This window comes from Mustela nigripes, chromosome 14 (genome assembly GCF_022355385.1).
Source record: "Mustela nigripes isolate SB6536 chromosome 14, MUSNIG.SB6536, whole genome shotgun sequence".
Taxonomy (NCBI): Eukaryota; Metazoa; Chordata; class Mammalia; order Carnivora; family Mustelidae; genus Mustela; species Mustela nigripes.
This window is the reverse complement of record NC_081570.1, coordinates 55,043,993-55,070,583: the sequence shown is the minus strand read 5'-3', so window position 1 is coordinate 55,070,583 and position 26,591 is coordinate 55,043,993. Positions and strand designations below refer to the sequence as shown.

The following is a 26,591-nucleotide window of genomic DNA, read 5'->3' as shown; positions in this document are numbered from 1 at the left end:
AAGGAAGTTTGGCAAACAAACAAACAAACAAACAAACTTTGAATAAAGCAACATGAAGTGTCATTCAGATTTTCTTCAGATTCAGCCTCCTAGGGAGCATGCCAGCTTTGGGTTGGGAAGGGCAGACATGTTTTTGAAGGTCAGATGAAAAGCAAAGAAACTAGACATGTTATAAGAAACAAAGAATACAAGGTGGCTATGTTCTGTAGAAGGAGGTTTTTTCTTCCGGCTGGCAACTGAGTGATGTGGGTGGGAGTCAAACTGTAATGAAGGACATGGAAGAACAAAAGGGACCATTCCAGAGTGAAGATAATAATGGAAGAAGAGGATCTGACCACAACAAGGTCAGGGACAGTTCTCTGAGCCACAGAAAATCCTCAGTTCCATTGGATAATAATTAGTAGAGAAATAAGAACTACCTAGTGGAAAGAAAAACAGGATTACAGTTTTTATTATCTATAGTTTGATGAATATATGCTTGTCCTTCAGTTATTTGTTAATGATGTACTTCATAACATATGTGAGTTCAGTTGTTCTAGATCACCCCTGCACTATTAGTAGGCAATATTATCTCCTTCAAAATCAGCTGTGTGTACACACTTTCTCGCCTTCAAGTATCCAGAGATAGGAATCCTCCCTTCTGCCTAAGGTGAACCTTTTCACCTCATCCCTTTAGACCATCCCCTCCTCTCTTCTTCATGGTCTTATTTGACCGATATTCCCTCTTTCTCTGTGGTAGTTCCTCTTAAGCCTGACCAATTTAATATAAATATGCTTCTGACTCATGTCCCTCTGAAGCTACTGTTGTTCATTGACTGCATGCGGATATGAGTTCTGTAACGACCTTCTATGATCTTATCCTAGTCACCATTCCAGCAATATACCAACCATGCCTATCAAGCTTTTCAATAAAGCAACACCTAACAAGCTTTTCTCATTCTGTGCTTTTTCTCATGCTGTCCTCTGTATTTTGAATGTTTTCTGTTTCTCCTAAGCAACTCCTTCTCATCTTTCCATATGCTTCTTGAATACCCCCATCATGTTTGGTCTCATTTCTGTCACTGCACTTAGAGCACTGTAATGCTTGGATGATATGTCTGTCCCATTGGCTAGGTTTTGAGACCCTTAATGGTGAAACCAGTCTGCCAAAACGTAGAAGGAGCACACATAGCAGAATCTTTTCCCTCCTCCATAATCAGCAGCAGTTCCTCCATAACTGGCAAAGCCCCTGTAGTCTTGGGTCTTCCCCGCACACTTTCCTGTTCTTTTTGAAGTGGAAACCTGGCCCAGGCCTAGTGACATTATCTTCCACACTCCTCTCACATTTATTTTCTCAAATCCATTGGACGTCAGGAATGAAGCTGATCTCACCTGCTTCTCCAATCTCATGTGAAACAGAAGACTCTTTTTTGTCTTTGAGCCTCATTTTACTGAGCTTTTCTGCCTTTCTCCTTCCATCCCTGAAGTCATCTATCAACTATTGGCCACAAGGTGACGACACCTGACCCACAAGCTTCCTCTTCCCTTTTCTCTTTTGAATAGCATTGTTTCTTTCTTCCTTCTCTCTTTCCTTCCCCTAACTTAAACCCCTCATCTCCCTTAAGTATAACTTGAAATATGTATAATTCTGTTTATGTTTATACAATTATGCTAAAATGTACACACATTCATTTATTTGAACAGAAGTTCTATTTTAGTTATTGGATTGCACTCTTAGTCTTAGCCGCCACTTAATTTTTATTTGATGGTGTTTGGTTACCTGTAGCATTTTTACAACATTACTGTTTTCCATATTGGGAATATCTTCATGAAGCCACTTTGGTATTAGCAATAAGATTCTTCTTTTAATCCTAGGAAATAAAAACGACACATTAGAAGCATTTTACTTAAAGATTGGCGCAGGCAATCACATAGGAAACCAGGAAATCACCTGGAATGGAATGCGTAATAAAGGTTAAACTTCCTGATGCAGATTTCCACCTCTAACTTGAGTAAGTTAAGTGGGAAGTTGATTTAATATCTTTTCAGATTTCCTCCTCTCTCTATTTTTCTGCTTTTTTTCCTAATGAGCCAGAACATTTCAAAACCCTCACACTAGATTCAAGTTGAGTAGGAGAACCACCCTGGAAGTAAAACTATATGCATGTGCAATAAGGCTAACCATTATAAGCAGATATCAGTGTAGAAAGAATTGGAAAATATTAGGGATATTTTGTAGAGCGTTCCAAGCTGACTACAGCCACAGAAAAATATTGAAAAAGAGAATGCTGTATAATAAAATGGTATAGTTCTAGCTCCTTTAATTCTGAATTTGTCCTGTTTCCATAGAGGGTTGAGGTGATAGTGCTGTCTCCAAACGTTGTTTATGTGGATAGAGTAGGAGGCTGAAGAAGTTGTCTTGCAGTTGTATGGCACAGTGAGAATATTGATTTTTACTTAGGTTGTGTGTTTATTAAGGACCACTGGGGTGGGGTGATGGAAAGGAAAGGGAGAAGTTGTGAACACCTCACTTCTTCCCCAAGCTACGCTGGGCACAGCAGAAAGAAACACTTTCTGCATTTTATAGTACAAATCCATTTGAGCAGAGGCTGCAATAGGAACTTAGACTAAACTGATCTCTGGTGCATTTTTACCTGTAAACAAAGTACCTGTTAGCAACAGATAAGACTTGTTTATCTGTTTAAGCAAGTTTTCTAAGGACTTTTACTGAGTAACAACCAAAATGCTGAATGAACTTTGCTCATTCAATTTCACCTTGAACTGTAGGGTAAAAATAATTTCTTTACACATATTGAGACAATGTTTTATGACTCAATTTTTTTTTTTTACTAATTCACCCTCTCTTTCTATACTTAAAATGAGGCCAAATTAATAAGTTCATGCTATTACAGAAAATTTTTATACAGCATGCCAATACAGTGAGAACATTTAGATCTATATATCTACATAGATATCACAAATCTATACATATATATCTATATATATCTCACACATATATATGTATATATATATATATATACATATATATATATATACACACACACACTCATTTTTGGTTTCAATTTAAAATGTTTTCCAGTTTTGTTTCAAAGTAAGGCTTCTATAAGTATGTGTAGTTAGAGTAAATAAGAGTGTCTGCTTATATATTAAAGAGTTGTATTGAAATTATCTCATTTCATTTATCTTTTTAAAAGGAATATTTACTTAAATAATTAAATGAGCAAAGAATTATTCTATTTTCTTATTTGTCAACTAGAAATTAATTTTTATGTTATTAATAACAAACTTAAGGCTATTTAAATTTTCACAGTATCTTTGGACAATAACAAATATTAATATTTTTATGTTATACAAGTTCAAACTTTAAGATGTTTCTGGGGGCTTTATAATCAAGTATGTTTTTAAAACAACCTAAAATAAGCTTTTCTATTAGTTTACACACCTTGTAATGATATCAAGGATATATTTATTAGTGGGTAATTGAAAATTTGAAATATTACTAACCTCTGAGGAAAAGCCTACGTAAATTAAAAAAAAATCAGAAGTTTACCTCACTTAGAATAGCTCATTATGAATTTTCTTACTGCCTTTTGATTATTGATTTAAAAGAAAGAAAGATTATATCATGAAGCAAGTGATGGCAAGAAAGAGAAACCAAGTGCCAGTTAGGCAAAGAACATTCCTATGGTTAAAATTTGTGCATCATTAGCTATATAGGGAGACTGCCACATCAAACAGCTCTAGTCTATTCACAGATTAGAAATACTTAATGCATCTAGTAAAATTTAGAAAATTGAAGGCTTTGCATTCCTCAAACTTTCATTTATCCAGAACTAGGCATAGATCTTTACTAATTCCATTCTGGAAAACAGTGATTGAAGGAGGTCAAGAATGGGCATGGGAGCTGGATACTAGCACACAGGCACAACTGGTATCAGAGTGATGAATTCAAATGTTGCCACACTGCTGCTCACACTGATTCAGAGGATTTGTTTGGGTAGGATTTGAGGCAGATTATCACCTAACCACTTTAAAGAGTCCAGGCACAGTGAGCAGGCTATGTAGCAAAGGAGAGAACGTGGGTTGTGATGTCAGCTGGGTCTGGGCTCTCTTGGCTTAATGCTTAATGACCTTGGGCTGACCACTTAACCTCCTGAAGCCTAAAGTAAGTAATCTTTAAAGTAAGTCTTCGGGTTTTCCTGGCAGGGTCATCACAAGGATTAAACGAATGACATGTGTCAAGAGTTTGGCATGGCTTGGTAATCATTAAACACTGCTCCTTTTATATTTTTCTTTCTCTGATTAAAAACTTTGATGGGTTTTCCTAGTAAATAGCTGAAATGACAAATTGCTATATGTGGTCTAAATCAGAAAGTAGAAGTTCTACAGAGACCTACCCAGTTCGGAGTGATCTGTTAAATATCCCAATCAAAGAAAGAATTGACAACATAACAGCAAAGAAAACCATTCCTGATAAAAGTCCAGTGTCTTGTTGCCAGTTGTCTGAAAGAAAGAAAAATAACTTTAGCTAAGCATTAGTGTCTGTGTGATGTCAGAATCATTGTCCTCTCTACTCTGTGCAAAGCAAAAGTCATTGATCCCAAAGGAAAAAGGGAAGGGGAGAACAAAATTAACTTGAAATTAACTGATCTGTGTGTACAGTGACTGTCCTTCCAAACTGCACGACAATACCTTTTTTTTCCGAGAAAATTAGGCAACATGTATCTGATATCAGTGGGTTTCTAGAAGTGCATCTCTGGCAAATGTGGTCAGCATTAGACTTTTTTTTTCTGAGCCTGTGCATGCATATTTTATATAAAAAGGTTTAGTGATGAACCTCATTTGGTTTGTCTGACACAAGTGAGAATTCCCAATTGCTGGTAACAGAGTCTAAAGCTGGCCACAATCACAATTGAGGTTTATTGGGTTTTCTTTTTAATCTTTAGAGCAAGGTAAAAGTTATGTAGAAGTTGTCACCATTCTTCAAAATCTATTGTTCATGAATTTTTTTCTGCTGAGAAAGGACTTTTGCTCTACTTGAAACAATATATAAGAAAGATTTTCAAGTTGCTTTATATTTTGCACTCAAAATTTATCTTAAAAGCAATGCTTTTCTTGCATTTTGAAGCATCAATTAATCACCCCCAAATCTTTAGATAATTAATATGATATATTCAACACATGTTACCTACTAGGCTCATCACATTTTCTCCTTAGTACATGAAAAAAATCTTATTTTCTATTTTCAAATATAGACTATCACTGAGACATGACTATCAGACTGAAGTTTGTTCTGAGTGATGATAGATACTGGCTGCCTTCCCATCCTCATTCCTTCCTTCCTCATTCCCTTCAGCAAATATCTACCAGATACTTACAATGTGGCAGACACTTCACTGGCCCTGCCCTCGGTATTTCTCAAATGCACCTGACATGCACCTGGGGTTCTCCAGGCTGCCTGGTCCCTCTCTCAAAGCCAGCTGGTGGGCAGGGGCCAGGCCAGTGTAGCTAGTTCACTCCAAAGTCCTAGGGTTGGGTTGGGGGGGCTCTGGGTGGCTCAGTCAGTTAAGCATCTGACTTTGGTTCAGGTTATGATCTCTGGGTCTCAGGATTGAGCCCTGGGACCAATCCATGTTGGGCCCTGTGCAGTGGGCTCCCTGCTTAGTGAGGAGTCAGTTTGAGGATTCTTTCTCTCTTCCTCTGCCCTTCCCCCAGCTCACATGTGTGCCTGCTCTTTCTCTTTTACAAATAAATAAGTCTTAAAAAAAAAACAACAACCACCTCTACCCTCCAGAGATCCAAGGGAGATATGGAATGAGTGTTTTTCTAGGACTAAAACTCTATTGCTGAAGATTTCATGCAACTAATGTTGCCACATATCTTTAAGCATTAGTGCCTGGGAGAGAATAGAGAATTCCCACAATAACATGGGGCCGGGCAGCCAGGCATAGGGTTCTAAGGATACAGCAGAGTGATTAAGAGGCAACTGAAAATACATGGATTCACACTGGGCTCTGCCCCTTACCAGCCCAGTAACCTCAAGGCAAAATTATAAGCTCACTGAAACTCAAGATTCCTCTTCTGTAAAACAGAGATTATAACACCTATCTAATAGGGCGGCAGGGAGCTCCTGGCCTCCCCAGTTCTCACAGAACTATCAAGGTGCAGACCTGGGTAGTTATCTGTAATTAGGTATCTCTACTGGGTCTAAGCACTTGATTTACGTGTACACACATTAAGTGGCCTTACCTTGTTTCATGTTTCTTTATGATACTTAACTGCCACCTGACTCTTTTCTTGTTGTTGTTCTGTTTATTGTTTTTCTCCCCATCTGTCCAAAATGGAAGCCATGAAGACAGGACCTTTGGTCTTTTTTTTTTTTTTTTCACTGCTGATTCCCCCCTACCCAGAACAGTGACTGGCACATAGGAGTTGCTTAATGAATAAATGAATAAATGAATGAAAGTCTCAAGAATGTCAAAGTAACCTGCAAAAATTCTGATACTATTCCTGCCAGATTTCTATGCAGGGAGATAAATGGTGTATCAGTGGTCAGAGGTGAAATAGTTATGCCTAACGTTTTTCAATTTGCAATTTCTATTTAGGGTATATTGGTCCATTGCACAACCTGACCTCATAATTTTTTTATGCCTAAAACATTTAGGTAAGCTCATCAAAGGAAAATACTGGGTCATCCTAATGAAATAGGAGCTGGTATCTATAAGAAAAAAAACAGACTCAGGATTTGAAAAACAGGATTTGAATTTTAGTCTGTCACTTAGTATGACTTTGGACAAGTTCCTCAGTTTCTCTGAACTCCAGTTTTCTCACATATAAAATAGATACATAATACTTTTCTCACCTGGTTGTTTTGAATATTGAATAAATGGTGTGTACAACCTCCTAGTACATGGTAGACACTCAAATAATGTTTTTTAAGAAGGAGTTTTGGGGTTGTGAGCCCCACACCCATTGAAATGAAAATGTATCCAACCGATAGCAAAGGCTGGCTAAGTCCACCTGAATCATTCTTTATTTTATTTTTTTTTTAAAGATTTTATTTATTTATTTGTCAGAGAGACAGCGAGCGAGAGCGAGCATAGGCAGACAGAGTGGAAGGCAGAGTCAGAGGGAGAAGCAGGCTCCCTGCGGAGCAAGGAGCCCGATGTGGGACTCGATCCCAGGACGCTGGGATCATGACCTGAGCCGAAGGTAGCTGCTTAACCAACTGAGCCACCCAGGCGTCCCTGAATCATTCTTTAAATTCAGTTTTAAGTGATCCTTATTGATTATTTTCCTATAAAAAACATGTAGCATATCTTATTATCACGAAATTTATGCCTGAAACATGATTTTTCAGTTGGAAGATTCAAATGGCTGATAAGTAAAGACTACGTAAAAAACCCAAGTAGTATTTTCTTACCAGAAGTAAGACGTCCTTTAAAGATGGAAGCAGTTAGATGCTCAGAATTCTGAGTATCATGTTGGGATGATTTCTGCGTGACCTGGGGAACTTCAACAAAATGAAATAGGGTGAGCTTCTTACATTTTGCATTTAGGTTACCCAGTTTCCTAAAAGGGTTCTTCACTTGTTTGGAAATGATTAAAGTACACTTTAATAGGCTTGAATGTGGAATAAAAGCAAAGGCCTTCAAATATGTGTGTATTTTCTTCTCCCTTTTGTTTAATTGGGCAAATCCTAAGGAAGGAAACACTGAAAAGACAATAAAAACTACCTAGGGTTTGTAAAACTTCAAGGTGTGTCCTCTAATTTCATGAGGCTTCTAGGCAACAAATACCAAGGAGCTTTACTTAATTCACTGACCGAAAAAATGCACAGTAACTGGTCTCTACTTGATTCCTTCCAATAGATGATGCAATAAAGTTTAGGTTTCCTGAAGAGCCTCCAGGATGTGTCACTTCTGCCTTTGCACAATCTTTGAGATACTGTTGGGGAACAGTATCTTGGCTCCAAAGAAGCAGCCCAATTTTGATTAGCAGACACTTTGAGGTTATAACACAGGTGTGGAATTCTATTAATGACTTCCCTCTGCTGCTTTCCCACTGGCAAAGATCCTGACCAGCCCTGTTTAGTCATAATGACTGTCAGGACACAGTTAATGAAAGCTTCTGACCGGGGTGTGGTGAGCAGCCTTGGCAGCTAACTCACTTTCAGTCTGAACCCAAAAGAGTCCTGGTGCTTTCTTACTCATCTCCCTCCTGATATTTAAAAGCTCCCAGAGGTGACTTCAAGGACACTATTCTTCCAGCTGACAGAAGACATTCCTGAAAATGGTTCTAAGCTCTGCATTCCCAAGTGTGCCTCAAGCCCTATTTATTCAGTTATTCTGATTTCAGTGTTCAGATTTTTCTTTTTGAAGAATTACTTGCAGGACCAGGGAGGAATCATGATTTGAGGCAGCTTTAACTGCCGCCATGATATCACAGGCTTGTATAACAAGCTGTATGGCCCAGACAGCTCTCTTTGAGAAAACCATCATGGAGTTTCAATAAAAAGGTTCTTATGGTCTTTGGAAATTTTTGAAAAAGGTTGACCTGGGTGCAGGCAAAAGCTCAGTAGTTTTCTAAGAACAATGGGTAGGGAATTTTAGAAGGTGAAAACATCAGAAGAACCAAAAGTTCTTTTCTATGTTTTTATTCTGTCTTTTCTACATTGAGAGGAAAATGTTGCACTGTGAATTGTGACAAATCAGGAATTCTTTTTGGCTTCTCAATGCTTCACTAAGTCTCTTTTGTTCCCGAGTATGTGGTTTCATCAAACTCTGGGAGCAAGGTTATGCCCCAGTGGTCACCAGCCAGGTTTATTCATCTAAATTAGTATTTTGTAGACTGATGTTCAGGCTTGGGAAGCCCAAGCAGGAGTCTGCATCTACATGATTTTGAAATTTTAAGACTAGATATATTATATTAAAATGTAATGCAATTTTCAACTTGGCAAGATCATGGGTTTATAGCATATATTGCTAGATTATTTTTGTTTTCACTTTCATTATTTTAAAATTAGCATTTTTATTTAAAAGTAATACGTGGTGCTGTGGCTTTTAATGCAGGTTAACTTAATTCTGTTGTATAAAGTACAGGTGATTATTTAGCAATGAAATTTTGGTTATTAATTTCGTTTTACATAAAAGTAATGTACATATCTAACTAGGGCTTTATTAGCCCTAATAGGGAAAATAAACACAATTATCCTTTAGGGTCTTTTTGTTATCATAGTTTCAAATCAACCAGGTGCATTAATTTAAATTAGATTAGTCATTTTAAAATTCTTTTAAGACATGATTAATTATCAGAGCGTAATTTCACAAAGAATCAGATATCTGAAGTAAGACAATTTATAAACAAGATTGTCAGAGAGGAAATCAAGCCAATGACAAAATTTTTAAGCATAGGACTGAAATTAAACTATATATAGTGTAATTTCATGGTATACTGCCACCATGTGGCTAGGTCATTTCTTTTAAATCATACCTAATATTTATCATTATAAAAGCAGTAACCTTATGGAGAGAACTGTAAGAGGAAAAATAAAAGGGAGAGGAAAAGAACCATCCCTAATCCTATCCCCTTAATCCATTTGCTGTTAGCATTTTATAGTATATCCAAGTATTTTGACACAGAAAAGCATTCAAAAACGCAGAATGATGTACACACACACAGAGAAACCTTAGAACTAAAAAAAAATTCGTGTCTATCAGCTCTAATCATCAGTGTGTTGCCTAATGTGCCAGAAAAATACCATGATATTTTCATTGTTAATTTAATATCTATGGTGCTATATCCATAATGAGACAATTCTGTCCCTGCTTGTTTCCCTCCCAGCTCATACCTATACTCAGAAACTCAAATTATCTCTAAGTTGGTAAGAATTTTTATAAATCTTATGCAAACTGGTATCTCACTTTAGAATTAGTCTAGTCAAAGACAGTGCATTTAAACGAAATTTAGAGGGGAGTTAGAGTGGTTTTTTAAACAAAAAATGTAGTCTCTTGTTCTTGAATAAGACTAGAAACATATAGCATAACTACAGTCTGTACCATATCAAATGCCAGCCTATTTTAATCAAATATGCTCAGCAGTGCTTGGTTTTAGTCATGATGTATTTCATCTGTTTCTGAGGGATGATACCAAATCTTCTCTTGAGCCTTTCACTCTCTGGCCATACCATGGGGCCAAGTGTGTTTTATTATTCTTTTTAGGTGACCATTAATTGAGTACTGAATATGTTCCAGGTAATGTTCTAGACATTACATGCTTTCTCTCATTTAATCCTTATAACAACCCAATCAGGCAGAAAATATTATTGTCCTCATTTCATGGATGAAGAAACAAAGGTGTACAAAAGATAGATGACTTAACCGAAGTCACCTAGGTAGAGGTCAAAGAGTGAAAATTCCCATTCAGTCCTGATGCGTAGTTTTGCTGGTCACTGGCTCCATTAATTAATAACCTCACTTCCACAGCAGGATGGCTGTGGGTGGGGCAGCTCAGTCAGCCCTGCAGCAGGGGCCCGCAAGCTGAGACTTAGCCATTGCGCCTCTGGGGGCTGGCCACGGTTTGTTAGAGCTGCTTGGCCTTGTAGGACTCCAGCCCCCACCACAGCGGGCTATGGTTGGGCTCACCCATGTAGTACTGATTCCTAGAATCTTCCAGCCTACAGTTCTTTCCTCCTGGAAGCCAACTATTTTCTTTGATTATACATATAAGGCACACTAATTGTAGGATGCTTAAAACGTATGGAAGAGTATAGAGAAGAAAGTACAACTTTATATTTGTTCACAGACTAGAAGCAATCATTTAAAAAAAAATTTGTGAATAATCTTTTGTGTATCTCTGTACCACAGGGTAGATCACACTCTTGCTAAATGTTGTGTCTTGTTTTTTCCTTTCTTTCAATATTATATCGTGAACATTTCCTCATTTTATTAAAAGGTGTTCAAAACTGTCATACTAATAACAATTTAATATTGTGTTTGTGTATTTATTCAGTCATCACCCTGTTGAGAAACTGTCTAGTTTGGTGGTTTCAAATAAATCTTTGGATTCAGACAAAATTCACTTCAAATCCTGGTTCCACCACCTGGAGTTGCATGGCTCTGGATAAGCTGCTTAACCCTTCTGTGTCTTCATTTACAAAATGAGATAATAACAGCACTTCACCCCTGAGATCTAGTGGAATAGTTCATATCAAGCAGTTAGTACTGTGCCTTATGCAAATTAAAAGCTTAATAAGCATTAGCTATTGCTATTATTGGACTTTCAGGTTGTTTCCAAATTCTTACTATTATAATTAGTTTTGGGGTAAATATCATTGTACATAAATATTTTTTCTATATCTCTCATTTCCTTTTTAAAAAAGATTTTATTTATTTATTTGACCGAGATAACAAGTAGGCAGAGTGGCAGGTGGGGGGGTGGGGAAGCAGGCTCCCTGCTGAGCAGAGAGGCCGATGCAGGGCTCAATCCCAGGACCCTGGGATCATGACCTGAACTGAAGGCAGAGGCTTTAATCCACTGAGTCACCCAGGTACTCCTTATTTCCTTAAAAAAATATATTTTATTTGTTTATCAGAGAGGGCGATATAGAGAGTGAGCACAAGCAGGGGAGCAGCAGGCAGAAGGAGAAGCAGATTCCCTGAGAAACAAGGAGGACAATGCAGGACTCAGTCCCAGGACCCTGGCATCAAGACCTGAGTGGAAGGCAGATGCTTCACCAACTGAGCCACCCAGACGTCTCTCTTTTTATTTCCTAAGGCTGGATTTCTTTAGTGAAATTACTGGCCCAAAGGGTATGGACATTTATAAATCTTTATTTACTTTTGCTTTTGCCAATCTTGGTGTCAAAGCCATGCTACCTGAGGCCTGTATCTTAAAGGCTTTGACCACAGCTGACACAATAACTTTTCTAGACCCTCCTTTTAGTAGCTTCTAGATAAAAGAGGTGTCATATTAAAAGACACAGAGGCACAAAGGGTGTTTTTCAAATTATTTTTCTTAAAACAGAAACATCTCCTTTTGGGTTCTCTCTTTCTTATCTCCTAATAATCTCAGCTGTTTCACAGTGTTTATGTGCTATTTAACTAGGCCCGTTTAGTTCTAGGGTTGGAATTCAGCCTTTTTGGGTTAAGAGTAATAGTAAGGATTTGACACTAGTCTGAGTCAGTTGGCAAAGCAGAAGACAATGGGCAGACCTATCAAATAGGCACCAGAAGCCCAGGCCAGGGAAAATGATATGTCAGGACAAACTTATTACCACACCTAGAAAAACAAGTCAAACGATGAATCATTTCATGAGTTACAGTGTTGTCCTTGTGTATTACAGATATCTAGGAGGGTATGCCTAGACCTATTCAAGTATTATCTTCATGCTTATGTTCCTAGGCTCTAAGTACTTCCCATGTATAGGGAGAAGAAGGTAAGAAAGAGAAATATATATAATGTGATCACATGTTTAAAGAAAAAGATTAAGAAGAGAAAAAAGTAAGAAGCAGCAGTAAACCCAGGAAATTTTCCTAAGTGACATGGAACACACAGAGGCATGGGGCTGATGTCATTGTGTGACAAAACTCTACGTGCAGGAATGGGCAGCTTCCAAGTCTTACTCAGTAGTTTTAGATTCTTCAAAAGTGCGACCTTGCTCTCAAGCATATAGCATGTGCCAATTCCTGAGTCTGAATAGACTGGTGGACATTTGTCATTTTTTAGTTGCCCAGCCCCAGGACGTAATTCTTTGTGGGCATCCTAAAATAGGTAAAAAACAGGTAAGGCTTCCCACTGTGGAAGCCTTGATGGAACAAAGCTTCCCTCTCCCCATTGCCAACAAGTAGCTACAAGCAGATGACCTAAACCTACCCATTCAGATGCTCCCACAGGTACAGAACATTCAGCTCCAGGAAATTTCTTATAGCAGCAGCTATACCAAGGGTCTGGTAACCGTAGCATCATGGGCAGTCCAGACAGGGCGCAGGGCAGGTAGTGGCAATGACCACAGTGCCAGCTGCAGGGTCCTCACCTGATTCTTCCTAGGCTGCAATTTTTGACTGCAGTTCTGGCTCTTGCTGTCCCTTGTATCCTACTTATGATCATTTTGCCAGCCTTCATATTGATTTCTAACTATCTTTCCAATAGTTCCTTTTCTGCTTAAAAAGAACCGATTTGGTTTTTTTGCTGGCATCAAATCACAATAATTGTAAAAATTGCAATAATAGGTGGTGAGGTAGATAGGTGAGATGTGGTAGGATAAATAGTGATATCCCTACCCCCTCAAAATATCCCTGTCCCAATCCTTGGAGCCTTTGAGTTTATATATATATATATATATTTATATAATTGATATAGCAAATATTTATTTGCTATATTTATATTTATATTTTATATATAATTATTTGCTGTAGTTATAAATATTTATTTATAGATATATAATATAATATTCATATAAGTATATTTATATAAACAAATAACATAAATATTTAATATTTTAAAATTTATTTACAAATAAATGTTTACATATAAATTATGTAATTTATGTAATAAATATATATTTATATTTATATTTCTATAATTTATAATAGCAAAAGGGACTTGAGATGGGGAAATTATCTTAGATTATAGGGGTGGGTCTGAATGAAATCACATTCGGTGGGAGGGTCAAGGCACAAGGCAGGAGGGTCAGAGAAAAAGAGAATGGAAGATACTATGGTTCTGACTTTGAAGATGGAAGACAGGACCACAAGCCAAGGAATGAAGGCATTCTAGAATCTGGAAAAGGCAATGAAATTGATTCTCTCCTAGAGCCTCCAGAAAGAACATAGCTTTGCTGATATCTTGACTTTGGCCCAGTGATATCAATTTTGGATTTCCCACCTCCAGAATTATAAAATAATAAATTTGTATTGTTTTAAGCCATGTAGCATGTGACTTAAGCTTTAATAACTTGTTAAAGCAGCAATAGGAAACAGAAGATATTACTTCCTCATGGAAAATCATAATCTTTATTCTTAGTGGATATTGTGAACCTCAGAGAGATTGTAAATCTTATGCATTATTTTTTTATTCTATAGAATTCTGATTCTTTTTTAGGAATAGGACATGAAGAAGATTAAATAAATTGAGGTTATTAAACTGTGTGTCAGTTTAACCTGGTTTAGTAACCATGAATCTATGCATTTATTTACATTTATTTATTTACATTTACATCTCAAATGTGAATGAATCAGAAACCCCTAAATACAAATAACAGAATTTTTGAAAAGTACAATTCTGTGTGCCAGCCTCTAATCTGTGTTCGATTTAATATCATTTATATTTAGTTCCATTGACATAGCATTTGTTTTTTTCTCTTATAGTCTTTATAAGTTCTGAAAAACTAATGAGAATCTTCAGTCATCAGTAATGCAATAACCAATGGTGTTTTGTAAGAACAAAACATAATGTGGTTTAATACCTTGCTCATACTTGCCTTCCTCTGGAGAATTGTCAAAAAAAAAAAAAGAATAATACGATTTCTCTGGGAAACTTTCCTACTTCAAGTAGCAATTCAAGCAAGTTAACTAATCATTATGAAATATGACTGCCCTTCCCTCAGGCCTCTGACTTGTTGTTAAAGGGATTTTGGAGCCTATGCCTTTCCTTCATTGCAAAGAGACTTGTATACAGCAGAGTTGAACAACACTCCTGCTCAAAAGTCATCTGTTCAATATATATATTTCAGTAGTATTTAATTTAGGGAACTGACTTTCACATTTACAGTGTTGGTTTTCTACACTCAGAAATTATCTTTTCCCCTTTGGGGTTCTTTCTGTACTGCTTAAAGACCCCAGGAATTTTTTACAGTGACTTTCCAGGGTGGTGGTGTTGTAGCTCCAACTTCAGCAGTCCTCATTGGTTCTCAGAACCTCAGCTGAAACTTCACATAGAGAGGTGGGGCAGGGTCGGGGCAGAGGGGGTAATATGGGAGTATGATGGTTCACTGGCACAACGGGACTGCATCCTGTGCTTCTAGGAACCCTGAGCTGCCAAGGTGGGCTGGGGTGCTCAGTAACTCAGGAGTGGCGGGCAGGAGAAAGAGAAGAGAGAGAGAGGTGACCAGATAATACTAGAGAGAATGGCCTGAAATTCTCATGTACCCACCCTGTTCTGACCCCCAAAATCACTATTACTAAGGCAATAGCTTGAGCAATCAAGTCTCCCCATTTCTGTCCACATTTCCTGCCCACACCCTACGTCATTTTTCATGACACCTCTTTCTCTTAAAGGGTGTCTAATCCCTAGAGCAGTGGTTTTTACACTTTACTGTAGAAGTATCACTTGGCTAATGGCTCAGCAATCTGCATTTTAAACTCCTACCCAAGCATTTCTAGTGCAGATGATCCACAGACTCCACTCTGAGAAGCACTGCTTTCTAGATACTTTATTGGACCAAGACCAGCTAGAAAAACACATTATGAGTGCCCCTGTGGAGGTCCTATCTTTTTATTTTATTTTATCAGTGTTCCAAGTGGAGGTCCTATCTTTAAGAGAACCACTTTTCCACCTTTACTTTGTCTTCATCTCAGACTGCCCCATCCTATTCCCTGTTCTCCAGGTTCCTGGGGTCCTGTGGTTTCATTTTCATTGCCATAACCCAAACGTGATTCCTCATCTTGTATTCAGGTCAATATAGGATTAGTTGATAGCATCCTGTGGTTTCCTTTTTTTTCATTTATTTGCATTTTCATAACAAACATTACATTAAAAGTGAACTTCTTCTGACATTGTTTTATTTTTAGCTAATGTACAGAGGAGGATTTGGTGGGGTGGTTGAGGGGAGGTTGATAAAGGACCCTCTTAGGTCTCTTAGGAAGACCAGCAAAGCCATAGTGCAGGTGCTAGAATCCCACCGGATGGCTGATGTCCTGGCTTAACTGTTACCAGCTTTAGAACATTTGGAAAAACTGATTAATCTCTCTGGGCCTCATCTTCTTCAACTGTACAACTGGAATAAAACTTTCATAGGGCTTTAGTGATGGATAAAGGACAATTTGTATGTAAAATGCTTATCATGGTACCAAACACATAGTAAGCATCCAATAAATGTTAATTATTATCTACATTATATTATTTATATATTTTACAGATAATATAATACAACTTACGTGTTATATATAATTTATATAATTTATATATTATAATTTATATTTATATACTATAATTCACATATACTATATATAAATTATATACAACATATAAGTTATATTAAACTATTTTATTTTCTATTATTTGCATACACTCTTCATTATCAGGATAAAAAAATATGCATCTCCAATCTAGAGAAACTTCTCCTGTGTGTTTGCTAAGGCCTGCTATTATATTCTGAGGTTTTGTTTTGTTTTGTTTTCTTTTTTAGTGTAACACTTTGTTTTTCATTAAAGTCCAAATACTCAGGATGCCTGGGTGGCTCAGTTGATTAAGTGTCTGCCTTTAGCTTAGGTCATGGTCCCAGTGTCCTGGGATGGAGCCCCACAGTGAGCCCCACATTGAGCCCGTATATCTGGCTCCTTGCTCAGTGGGGAGCCTGCCTTTCCCTCTCCCTCTGCCTGCTTCTCACCCTGCTTGTGCTCTCTCTCTTTGTCAAATAAATAAAATGTTAAAAAAATAATAAAGTCCAAATGCTCCAAGGAAGGAAAAGAGAATAAGTGTAATAAATCATTTAATTCTTACTATAAATGAGTTTGCTTGGGGTTTTTTTGGAAACTAGGTTTTTAAAAACCAAGGGAAGTGATACAGAAGAAAGCTAGGGGTTTGCAGGATAAGCCACATCTACTGGATGATTTACTCTGCAATACCATTTTGGCGTAATTTTGAAAATACATTGCTTGGAGATAAATCTCTTCAGTGGTACATACATAAGGATTTTAGAGGAAAATAGCAAATTCCTGCATGGGGGATATTTATTGCCTGAACTATCTTTCTTCATAAATAAATCAGCCTTTAATTAGTGGGAAAATTGGCTGGTCAAAAAGCCCCATTTTCAAACAAGTTGGTTAATTAAAGTATTATAGAAATTGTATTTTTTAACTTTTTTGATTGTGAAGGAATTCAAATTTCAGTTGTGAGGTTTGATTCTTACTGCTTTTGTTTATATTTATAGTGCTATGTAATTTATTTTTTTATGATTGCTTTTATTGACTGTCTTCTCTAAAACTCAGAGATCTTTGTCTCCCTTGTTCACAGAGATTCTGCAAGTACACAGCAATGGCTGGAGCATGGTAGAGGCTGCTTGAATATTTCATGAATGGCTAAATAAGTGACAGTCTTTTCCTAGATATCTTTTTAAAAAGCAATTAATATTAAAGATTTATTAAAAAGCAATTTGGCAAATTGCATCAAGCATCTTAAAATGTGCTTAAGTCTTGATTCAATAAGGTCTAAACACATAAGGAGAGTTTACCTAAAGGGCTATTCCAAGAAGTTTATTGATAATGGAAAAAATGGCATGACCTAGTATTGCCGAAATGGGGAAATGATTCAGTGTATTAGAGTACACCATACACTGTGTGACCATAAAATAGATTTTTTAACTCAACAAGAGAGATGAATTAAGAATATAAAACAATACATACACCACAACACCAATCATTAAAAAAATGACAGAGAAAGACACATACCTATGATTTTACTTATATGTGGAATATAAAAAACAAATCAAATGAACAAACAACCTCTCTCTTAAATGCAAAGAATTGGTGGTTGCCAGAGGGGAGAGGGGATTGGGGGATGGGTGAAATAGACAAAGGAATTAAGAGGTACAAACTTCTAGTTATAAGATAGTTAAGACATGGAGATGAAAATTATACCATAGGGAATATAGTAAATAATATTGTAAGGATGTTGTATGACAGATGGTCACTACATTTATCTTGGTGAGCACTGATTCATGTATAGAATTGTTGAATCAATGCCATAACCTGAAATTAATATATCATTGTATGTTAGTTGTATTCAATAATAAAAAGGTGCATGAAAAACTAGTGTTAAATTCATTAAGATGTAAACAGCAGTTATTTCTAGGTTGCATATCATAATAAATTTGCATTGCTTTTACAAACAAAAAATTTTTTTGAAAAGATTTAATATTAATACTTTCCCTACACATAATCACCATTTTTCATTTAATGTGTCTTGGAAGAAATTTGTATGGTTCCTCTTAGCTATGTGTTGAATTGGATAGATGCAGGTTTTCAGGAATATCTAATTTTAAGTAGCATTTTTGCCTCAAGTGATTTCTTCTCCCCCTTAGGAAACAAAGACTTTACATTTAGACTCATTGTAGGGTGGCTATGGATTCTGTTTTCTTCTACCTGAGGTTCAGGACCTTTGCCTTTAAAGGAGAACATTTGTGGTCCTATATTAAACTTGTAGAAAACTTCAGTAAATTGCTCCTTCACTTTGATGTAATTGGTTAAAGAAAGAACTTGATGAAGTTGCTGAAAGCTGGTGATGACTAAGAAAACTTATGTTCTTGTTTAGGTGCTTTTAGTCACTAGCAATGTGCTATTTAGCAAGTCATGCCTCAGTTTTCTCATTTGTAAAATGGTGCCAAGTAGACTACCAAATATGGCTGGTGTAAAGATCAGACAAGCTTATACATAGTAGTACTTTGCAGATGGTAAGTAAATATTAGTCATCATTTTGAATCATCTTGCTAGACAATTCTAAATTTCATTTAAAAATAACTGAGTTATCAACTAAATTCTCACTGTTATAAAATGGCATATAAAGTCTGAAGAACTTTTAGCAATATAAACTTAAGAAAGAATATTGTAATTTAAAAACTAACTTTTAAAAAGGAACTGATGGGATGCCTGTGTTGCTCAGTCGGTTAAGCCTCTGTCTTAAAGTCCCTCAGTTGGATAAGACTCTGCCTCAGCTCAGGTCATGATCCCTGGGTCCTGGAATCAAGTCCCACATCAGGCTCCCTGTCAGCAAGGAGCCTGCTTCTCTCTCTCCTTCTGCCACTCCCCCTACTTGTGTGCTCTCTCTCTCAAATAAATAAATAAAATCTTAAAAAATAAAAATAAAAAAGAATTGCTAGCATTGCAAATTATTCCCTTGATAATTCATTTCTAAGATTTAGGCATTAGGGGGCGCCAAATGAACTGTTTAGTTTGTCTGCCATTTCACTCCCTCTGCTTATGTAGCAGTCATCAATGTTTATAATGTATGCTAAAGTGTTTGTTTAAAAAAAAAACAAACCTCAATTCTAAGATGCTATATTATAATATTATAATAAAGATGGTATTAGCAATCCATGTGATTACAATTAAGTGCTTCAGTTCTGAAAAGAAAATTTCAATCTAGTATATAAGCTACCTACGATAGGCAGATATCATGAGGTTAATGAAAGACATTGTAGAGTATTATAACATTTGCAATAGATTCTCCTTGCTACTATTGAAGTTTATTTAGCCAAGATTTTACTGAATGATGTGTAAATGGATAGAAAATTAAACTAATAATATTAAGAGCAGGGAAATATCTAAAGATAAACAATAGGTCAGCTAAATTTTGCTGAGAAGAGAATTAAGTAATCCCATGATTGTCTTAACTTTCTGATTACTTTGCATATGGTAGGTAATCAGTATTTATTGATATGATTTGATTTGTGTCTCTCAGGAGAATATATTGTGTCAGAGTGGCCTAAAGAGTTTAACGTAACTCTTAATAATGTGTTTGAAAATAAAGTCTTAGATCATTATATGCCTCATGGTCAGTCTGGATGCCTGTAAGAAATGCTTACTCTTGAGCAACCTGCACACCCACTCCCTTAAACCCATGGACACAGACCCTCGGGGAGCAGGGACGATGAACATGTATACCAGCTGGTTTTTAATTGGTTTTTATTCCCAAGAATGTTTGAGAACCATTACACAAATTATAGCCAGCCTTAACAAAATCAAAGCAAAATGGCAATTTAAATATAACTACCTGCCCTACAATAGTTTTGTCAATATTGATACAAGTAAAGAAGAGAGAACATATAAATGTATATATATATATATGTATATATATAAATATATAAATAATAAATTATATAAATATATAAAAATATATATTATATATATATGTGTGTGTGTGTGTGTGTATTTAGGAAAGACAGATGTCAAAGGAAAAGCCTAAGAGATTAAATATATAAATACACTCACCTGTTTCAGGTGTTTTGTGAGAAAAGGGGGAACTCCAGGGCTGCCAGTACTTTTTACCTGTTTCTTGACATCTCACTTGAAATATATAATTAGTGTCTGACTCCAAGTAGAATTCTGACTGTTGCTCATCTGTAAAATTGGCATCAAATTCTTTAACCTAAAATGAATGAATAACAATGTGAAACAATACAGTGTTCTTCGAAAACAAACAGTTCTTGTATTTAGGCAGAAATGTATGGAGCACCTATAATTATTATGATGATGACGACGATGATGATGATGTTCTAGGCACTCCTCTAGACCCTGGGAAAACAAAGAATAGGGCCCTTTATATAAAGCATGACCATAAATAACCAAATACGTCTTATTTAACATTAAAAGTGAAATACACATTGCTTTGTATTTGACAGTGCATTCAAGCTTTTAAATCTCAATTTAAGTCCGAAATGTAATATATTCTTAATTTTGGAGTAGCTGATTTTGATGGGATGGAGGAAGTGGGGAACCTCAACGCAGTTGTTTGAATTCAGGCTCCCCCTCCCCCATCTCCTTCAATCTTTCTCTCTCACTCTCTCTGCAGTTGGATATTTACATCAATAATTCTTCATGAATATTGAAATAATTTCACTTGCTAGTGATGACTTTTTGAGAAAATTACTCACAAACTAAGCTGCTAAACTGGTCCTTATTGTAGACTTTTGCTGATTCTATAAAGCCTATATGTGTGTGTGTGAGAGAGAGAGGGAGAGAGAGAGAGAGAGAGAAAATAAAACACTTAAGAAGGCTGAGCTATGAAAACCCAATGGAAGATAAGCATGCACATAGCTGAGGTCTAAACTTACAAATCATTTTCTGGAACACTATGACCTGCTATAAACCATAATGAAAGATGACCCCCTGACAAGCTGGTTCAAATAGGAGAGAGAAACCAAGGCATTTACATACCTTCCGTATGTTGTGAGAAGTGGATTGACTGAAAAAAAGTGAAGCACGATTGCAAGTAACCATAAAACATGTCTAAAAATGCACTTATACAATAACCAGGAAGAAACAGTTACAAATACTCATGGAAAAGAAAGTTGAAACTGTAAAGATTTTTTTTTTAAAAGAGCAAACTATCAATCCTACTGAGGGATTCTTCTGTGGAAACACAATCTTAACATAAATCTTTAAAACCTGCAATGTAGTGAAAATGTAAAATTCATGAAACTATCTGTTTTGGGAATGTCATCCATTTAAAGTACCATTCTGAGTTTCCATAAGCTATGTCTCCACCCTTGGCCCTTGAAATTTTGTGCCATGTAAGTATGACAGGCAGGCATCTAGGGTCTCCTGGGATCCAGGGAAGATTTTACTTGTAGTTGGAAGTTTGACTTTCAAATGTACTCTGCTTCTATTTGCTTCTCTTGGAAGGGAGATATTCTCTAGTATGTCTCTTGTCATTACATTTATAGATAAGTCCCCTTGAAGAAGAGAAATATACTGAAGCACAGCCAGAATTCTAAAATGCAAGAATTTTACAGAACTGTTAACAGACTTTTTTCCACCATGAGGCAACCCAGGTGACTGCTCAGGGTCTTGTAAGCACAAATTGTTACCTCAAGTTATTTTCAGAGGCTAAAACAAACATTGAGAGATGTAATTGAGTGCCTATGTAGAGATTATGATCTCAAGTGCAAGAAATATGACTATTTTTTGGCAGTTTATTTCTATTTAAAATCTTAATTCTGAATGGAGGTGAGGCATAGAAACTGATTCTCCATCAGTCTGAGGTACCCTCTTCTCTTAGGGGTACATTAAGTTTCCAGGAGCATCATTGGGTGGAGGGAAGGAGAATCTCCAGCCTAGTCAGACAGGTCTCTAATGTCCACTTCCTCCAGCCCTCTAGCTGGGGCAAGCCCAGGGTGAAGGAGCCCTTCTCAGGGACCTACCACTGTCTAAACTCTTTTGGTTCCTCTTCCTAACTCCCTCCACCCTTCTAACTTTCCCCTCTGCCTGCCCAGTTAATCTTTACATAGTGTTTGGTGGAGGAGGGAGTGGGATGTTGATTGAGAAAACTTGTCCTGACTAATCTCCCTTCTTTGTGATTATACCAGTATTTACACTTTTGAAATGCAAAGGTCAAATGTTTGATCCTTTGCTATCTGTACACTGTTCTATTAGCCTTTCCTGGAAAAGAAAGAATGCTTGGTTTTATGCACTCCAAGAACTGAGAAATGTTTTTACATTTTTAAATGGTTGTATGAAAATAAAAGAACATTTTGTGATGAATGGAAATTATATGGAATTCAAATTTCCATTTCCAAACTTGAAATTTTACCATGCCTATTCATTTGTATATTGCCTGTGGCTGCTTTCATACAACAAATGCAAAGTCAAGTCGTTAGATCAGAGAACTTAAGCCCTGCAAATTCTAAAATGTTTACTCTCTGGTCCTTGAATAAGAAGTTTTTTCACTTTCCGTGCTGATACTGCTCTTGCAAACATGGTGAATGTTTATAAAACCCACTGCATTTTCTGTAAGAAGTATAGCAAACTACCCCACAAAGTGATACAGTACAAGAAGGGCAAGGATTCTCTCTAGGTGCAGGGAAAGTGGCATTATGACAGGAAATAGAGTGGCTATGGTGGGCAGATAAAGCTGATCTTTTGGGAAAAGTCTAAAAAGTACAAAGAAGATTGTGCTGAGACTTGAATGTGTTGAGCACAACTGCAGATCTAAGAGAATGTTGGTTGTCAAGAAATGCAAGCATTTTGAACTGGGAGGAAGGGCCAAGTTCCAGTTCTAAGTTTCACATTTTGTTTTGTTATGAAGACAATAAAATCTTGAAGTTATATTAAAAAAAAAAAAAAAAGGTTACCAATACCCTAATCGAGTTTAGTTAGAGAAAGGAGTCATCCTTAATCCACTTACTGGAATGTGCAGCAAAGACTTCTCTGCCTTACTATCACTACTGGTGGGTTCTTATTAAAGGCAAACAATAATATTTATAACTAATGTTTCACGTGTCATCTGCATGAACTACACATTATAAAAATCATTGAAGATACAAAATACGATTATGGAACAGCCTGCCTTCCAGGGGATTATAGTTAAAGGATGGGGAAATAGAAGTATAAGCAGGTAAATATACAGCATGGTAATGCTCTTGAGATGGGATATACAGAAGTGAGCAAGGATTGCTGGTGAAGACTGTGAGCTTAATTTTTAACACAAGTTTGAGGTGCCAGGGAGATAATCCATGAGGATAAGCAACACGTAGATAAATATTTTCCCCATGGTGTCAGCCCTGCAGGATCACCTGAAGAACTGGCTGGTTCCCTTCAATACTTCAAAGTCTGTATAGGTTAGTTAAAGGCGGATGAAAACCAACCTCAATTCAGTAATCTTGATTTTTCAGGAGGGCTTCCTTTGCTCCACCGAACTTGTTGCATGGCTCTCCTCATAGGTTAAAGCAAAGAGTAACAACAGCCAGTATTTACTGAACTTGAACTCTATTCCAGACTCGGGGCTAACTATATTATTTGATCGTCCCCACAACCATATGAGGTAGGTGACTATCTTATTCCTACATTAGGTATTGGGATAATGAGGCACAAAGAAGATAGGAACTTGCCCAAGGTTGCATAACTAGAAAATGGCAGAACCAGGCTTTAAATTCTAGTACTGTGCTCTAAGCCACATGGTTTTCTTGCATGGCTGGCTGCCTGTCTCTTTTAAGTAAAGAATCTCCCTCAAGTAATATGACAGAGGCGCAGATGAAGTTGAAGATCAAATATGTAGTCCTTTATATCTCCTCCTCTTCTTGCCTCTGATTTCCTGTCTCCTGACAAGGGGATAAAGACAACACTTTTTATATGACCCAGATGAAATTGATAAAGTAGCAAATGTTAAAAATTAAACTTTCATTCTGGCTCTTACTGAGTAGACGGGTCATCTGGATAGAAATGGTAATTCACATTTCTCTGGGTGAATGGTTATATTTAGAGGAAGCATGGTAGAAGAGATAGGATATAGGTTTTGGATTGAAGCCTGTTCTTTCATTTCCCAAGTATTTTGGATGCCCAAAGTAACATAAGGTCTGTGAGAGGCATTTAGTTACTAAAAGTGTAAGTTTGAAAAAAAACTGGCTTGAGGTCTTTCCAGCTCTGCATCCTCATTTCTGTAGCGGAGCTGATACTTACCTGTCCCAAAGGATCAGCATCAAGAGTAGATGAGATAACAAATGCTCTCAAGCTCCTTCATTTGCCTGCTTCTGGGTTACCAAATCTCAAAATGGCATAGTAGCACCAGCAGGGGGAGCAAAGAACAAGAGTTTCAACCAGAAAACGGTTTCTGAAAACTGTTCAGTGATACTGAAAGTGTAATTACTTTCTATTTTCTAAACATTTTCATAGCCTATAATCTCCTCCTAATTATGCCAAATAAGGGATTTCTGTATTATCAATAATATTATCCTATGATCATGACACTAAACAAAAGGCCCCAGGTGTCCTATTAGAATTAAATCCTATTGACTCAATATCTAAGACTCAGAGGATTTCATTTGAGTTGTTCTCAAATTTACCTAAATTACACATTTGCAAGAGGACTGACTGTAGAGTTGTGTTTTGTTTTTATCCTGCTTGTCCCAGGCTTTAAGCGCAAACTTGCTGGGCACACATACGCCATAACTATTTAATCAATGAGTCCGGCAGGATCTTCACTTGATAATTGACCAAATGATGCACAATGTGGGATCACTTCTAAATGTAATCTAAACTGTAAAGCTCATATCACATTTCTGATGTAAATGAACAGGGGTAAATAAGGTTGATATTAGGGATTTATTTTTAGAGAACAATCCTTAAAGCATGTCATGCAATCAGTATAGTTTTACCCTCACCTTCTCAACACTCTTGAAACACACTGCTCTGCAGCAAAGCTGATGGTTAGCATGATTCCAAAGATTAGTGTTAAATACATACCATTTTATTTAACTCCCTGAAAACAGATAAAGTCAAATATAGTACATAACTCTTAATTAAACAGAGCCAGAAATTCCAGTCCTTAATTAGTTTGACTAAATGGTAGTTCATTTTACTTAAAAATTATAAAATAGCATTTCTTTTAAAATACACCAAAATTGGAACATTTTCCTTAGTCAGACTAGTGTTCTTCCATGGTTCAAATTAGTTTTTATTATAATGTTCACAAGTGCTGTTATGTGACATGACTTCATTAATGAACCTTGTACCTATGACTCTTCTAAGTTAGTTGGTAACTTACCATTGACATTAAAGGATAATTTGTCTAGACATTCACTTTTTACTTTAACTTCATATAAGACTGAGGCCTATATTAGTTTTTTAAAATTTATTTAGAGATATAACTTATTTATTTGACAGAGAGAGAGACAGCAAGAGAGGGAACACAAGCAGGGGGAGTGGGAGAGGGAGAAGCAGGCTTCCTGCTGAGTAGGGAGCCCAAGGCCGGGCTCATCCCAGGACCCTGAGATCATGACCTGAGCCGAAGGGAGATATTTAATGGCTGAGCCACCCAGGTGCCCCTGAGGCCTATATTAGTAACAAATCTTACATTTTGACTTGCATTTTTAATTTAAAAAGAGACTCTCATAAATCGGAAGTCCTTTTTTTGAAGTTATTACCAGAGATGCCTTTAAATTTCAGCATAGAATGCTTACATCTTATATATCATCACTGATGTAAATTTCACTCTAGGAGGCACGGAATTAAAAGGAGCCAAATAGATCTCTCTTAGTTGGTACTTGTCCATTTAACAACTTAAAAAAGGTTAAGAGGACATTTTCAGGAAACATGTATCCATTTGGAAACATATGGTAATGATTATTAAAATAAAAGTGGTTTTAGGGCCCCTGGATGATTCAATCAATTGAGCCTTGGCTCTTGATTTTTGCTCTGGTCATGATTTCAGAGTCGTGGGATCTAGCCCTGAGTCAGGCTCACACTCAGTGCAGAATCGGCTTGAGATTCTCTCTCCCTTTGCCCCTTCCACCTTTCTCTCTCTCTCTCTAATAAATAAATAAAATCTATTTTTTATTAAAAATAATATTTATTAAAATAAATAAAATAATAAATAAATAAATTGTTTTAAACAAACAAAACTAAAGTGCTTTAAGGAGTGGTTCTAGGTAAAACTAGAGTGGTTTAAGGAGCACCTGGCTGGCTGTTGGTAGAGCATGCAACTCTTTTTTTTTTTTTTAAGATTTTATTTATTTATTTGACAGAGAGAGATCACAAGTAGGCAGAGAGGCAGGCAGAGAGAGAGAGGAGGAAGCAGGCTCCCCGCCGAGCAGAGAGCCCGATGTGGGACTCGATTCCAGGACCCTGAGATCATGACCTGAGCCAAAGGCAGTGGCCCAACCC

At 36.7% G+C, this 26,591-nt stretch overlaps 1 protein-coding gene and 1 long non-coding RNA gene across 2 annotated transcripts in view; one reads left to right on the top strand and one right to left on the bottom strand.

Annotated features, from left to right (window-relative positions):
• LOC132001891 (uncharacterized) overlaps positions 1-26,591 on the top strand; it is a 93,140-nt gene that overhangs the window by 1,493 nt on the left and 65,056 nt on the right. The gene's annotated exons all lie outside the window — the stretch shown is intronic.
• Positions 1-26,591, bottom strand: part of IL23R (interleukin 23 receptor) — a 57,550-nt gene that overhangs the window by 1,898 nt on the left and 29,061 nt on the right. Inside the window, exons 7-10 of the mRNA XM_059376837.1 lie at positions 20,205-20,361; positions 7,424-7,513; positions 4,398-4,503; positions 1,760-1,850 (exon numbers count right to left, since the gene is read on the bottom strand). Coding sequence (XP_059232820.1) covers positions 1,760-1,850; positions 4,398-4,503; positions 7,424-7,513; positions 20,205-20,361 — 444 coding nt within the window. The remainder of the gene's footprint in view (positions 1-1,759; positions 1,851-4,397; positions 4,504-7,423; positions 7,514-20,204; positions 20,362-26,591) is intronic.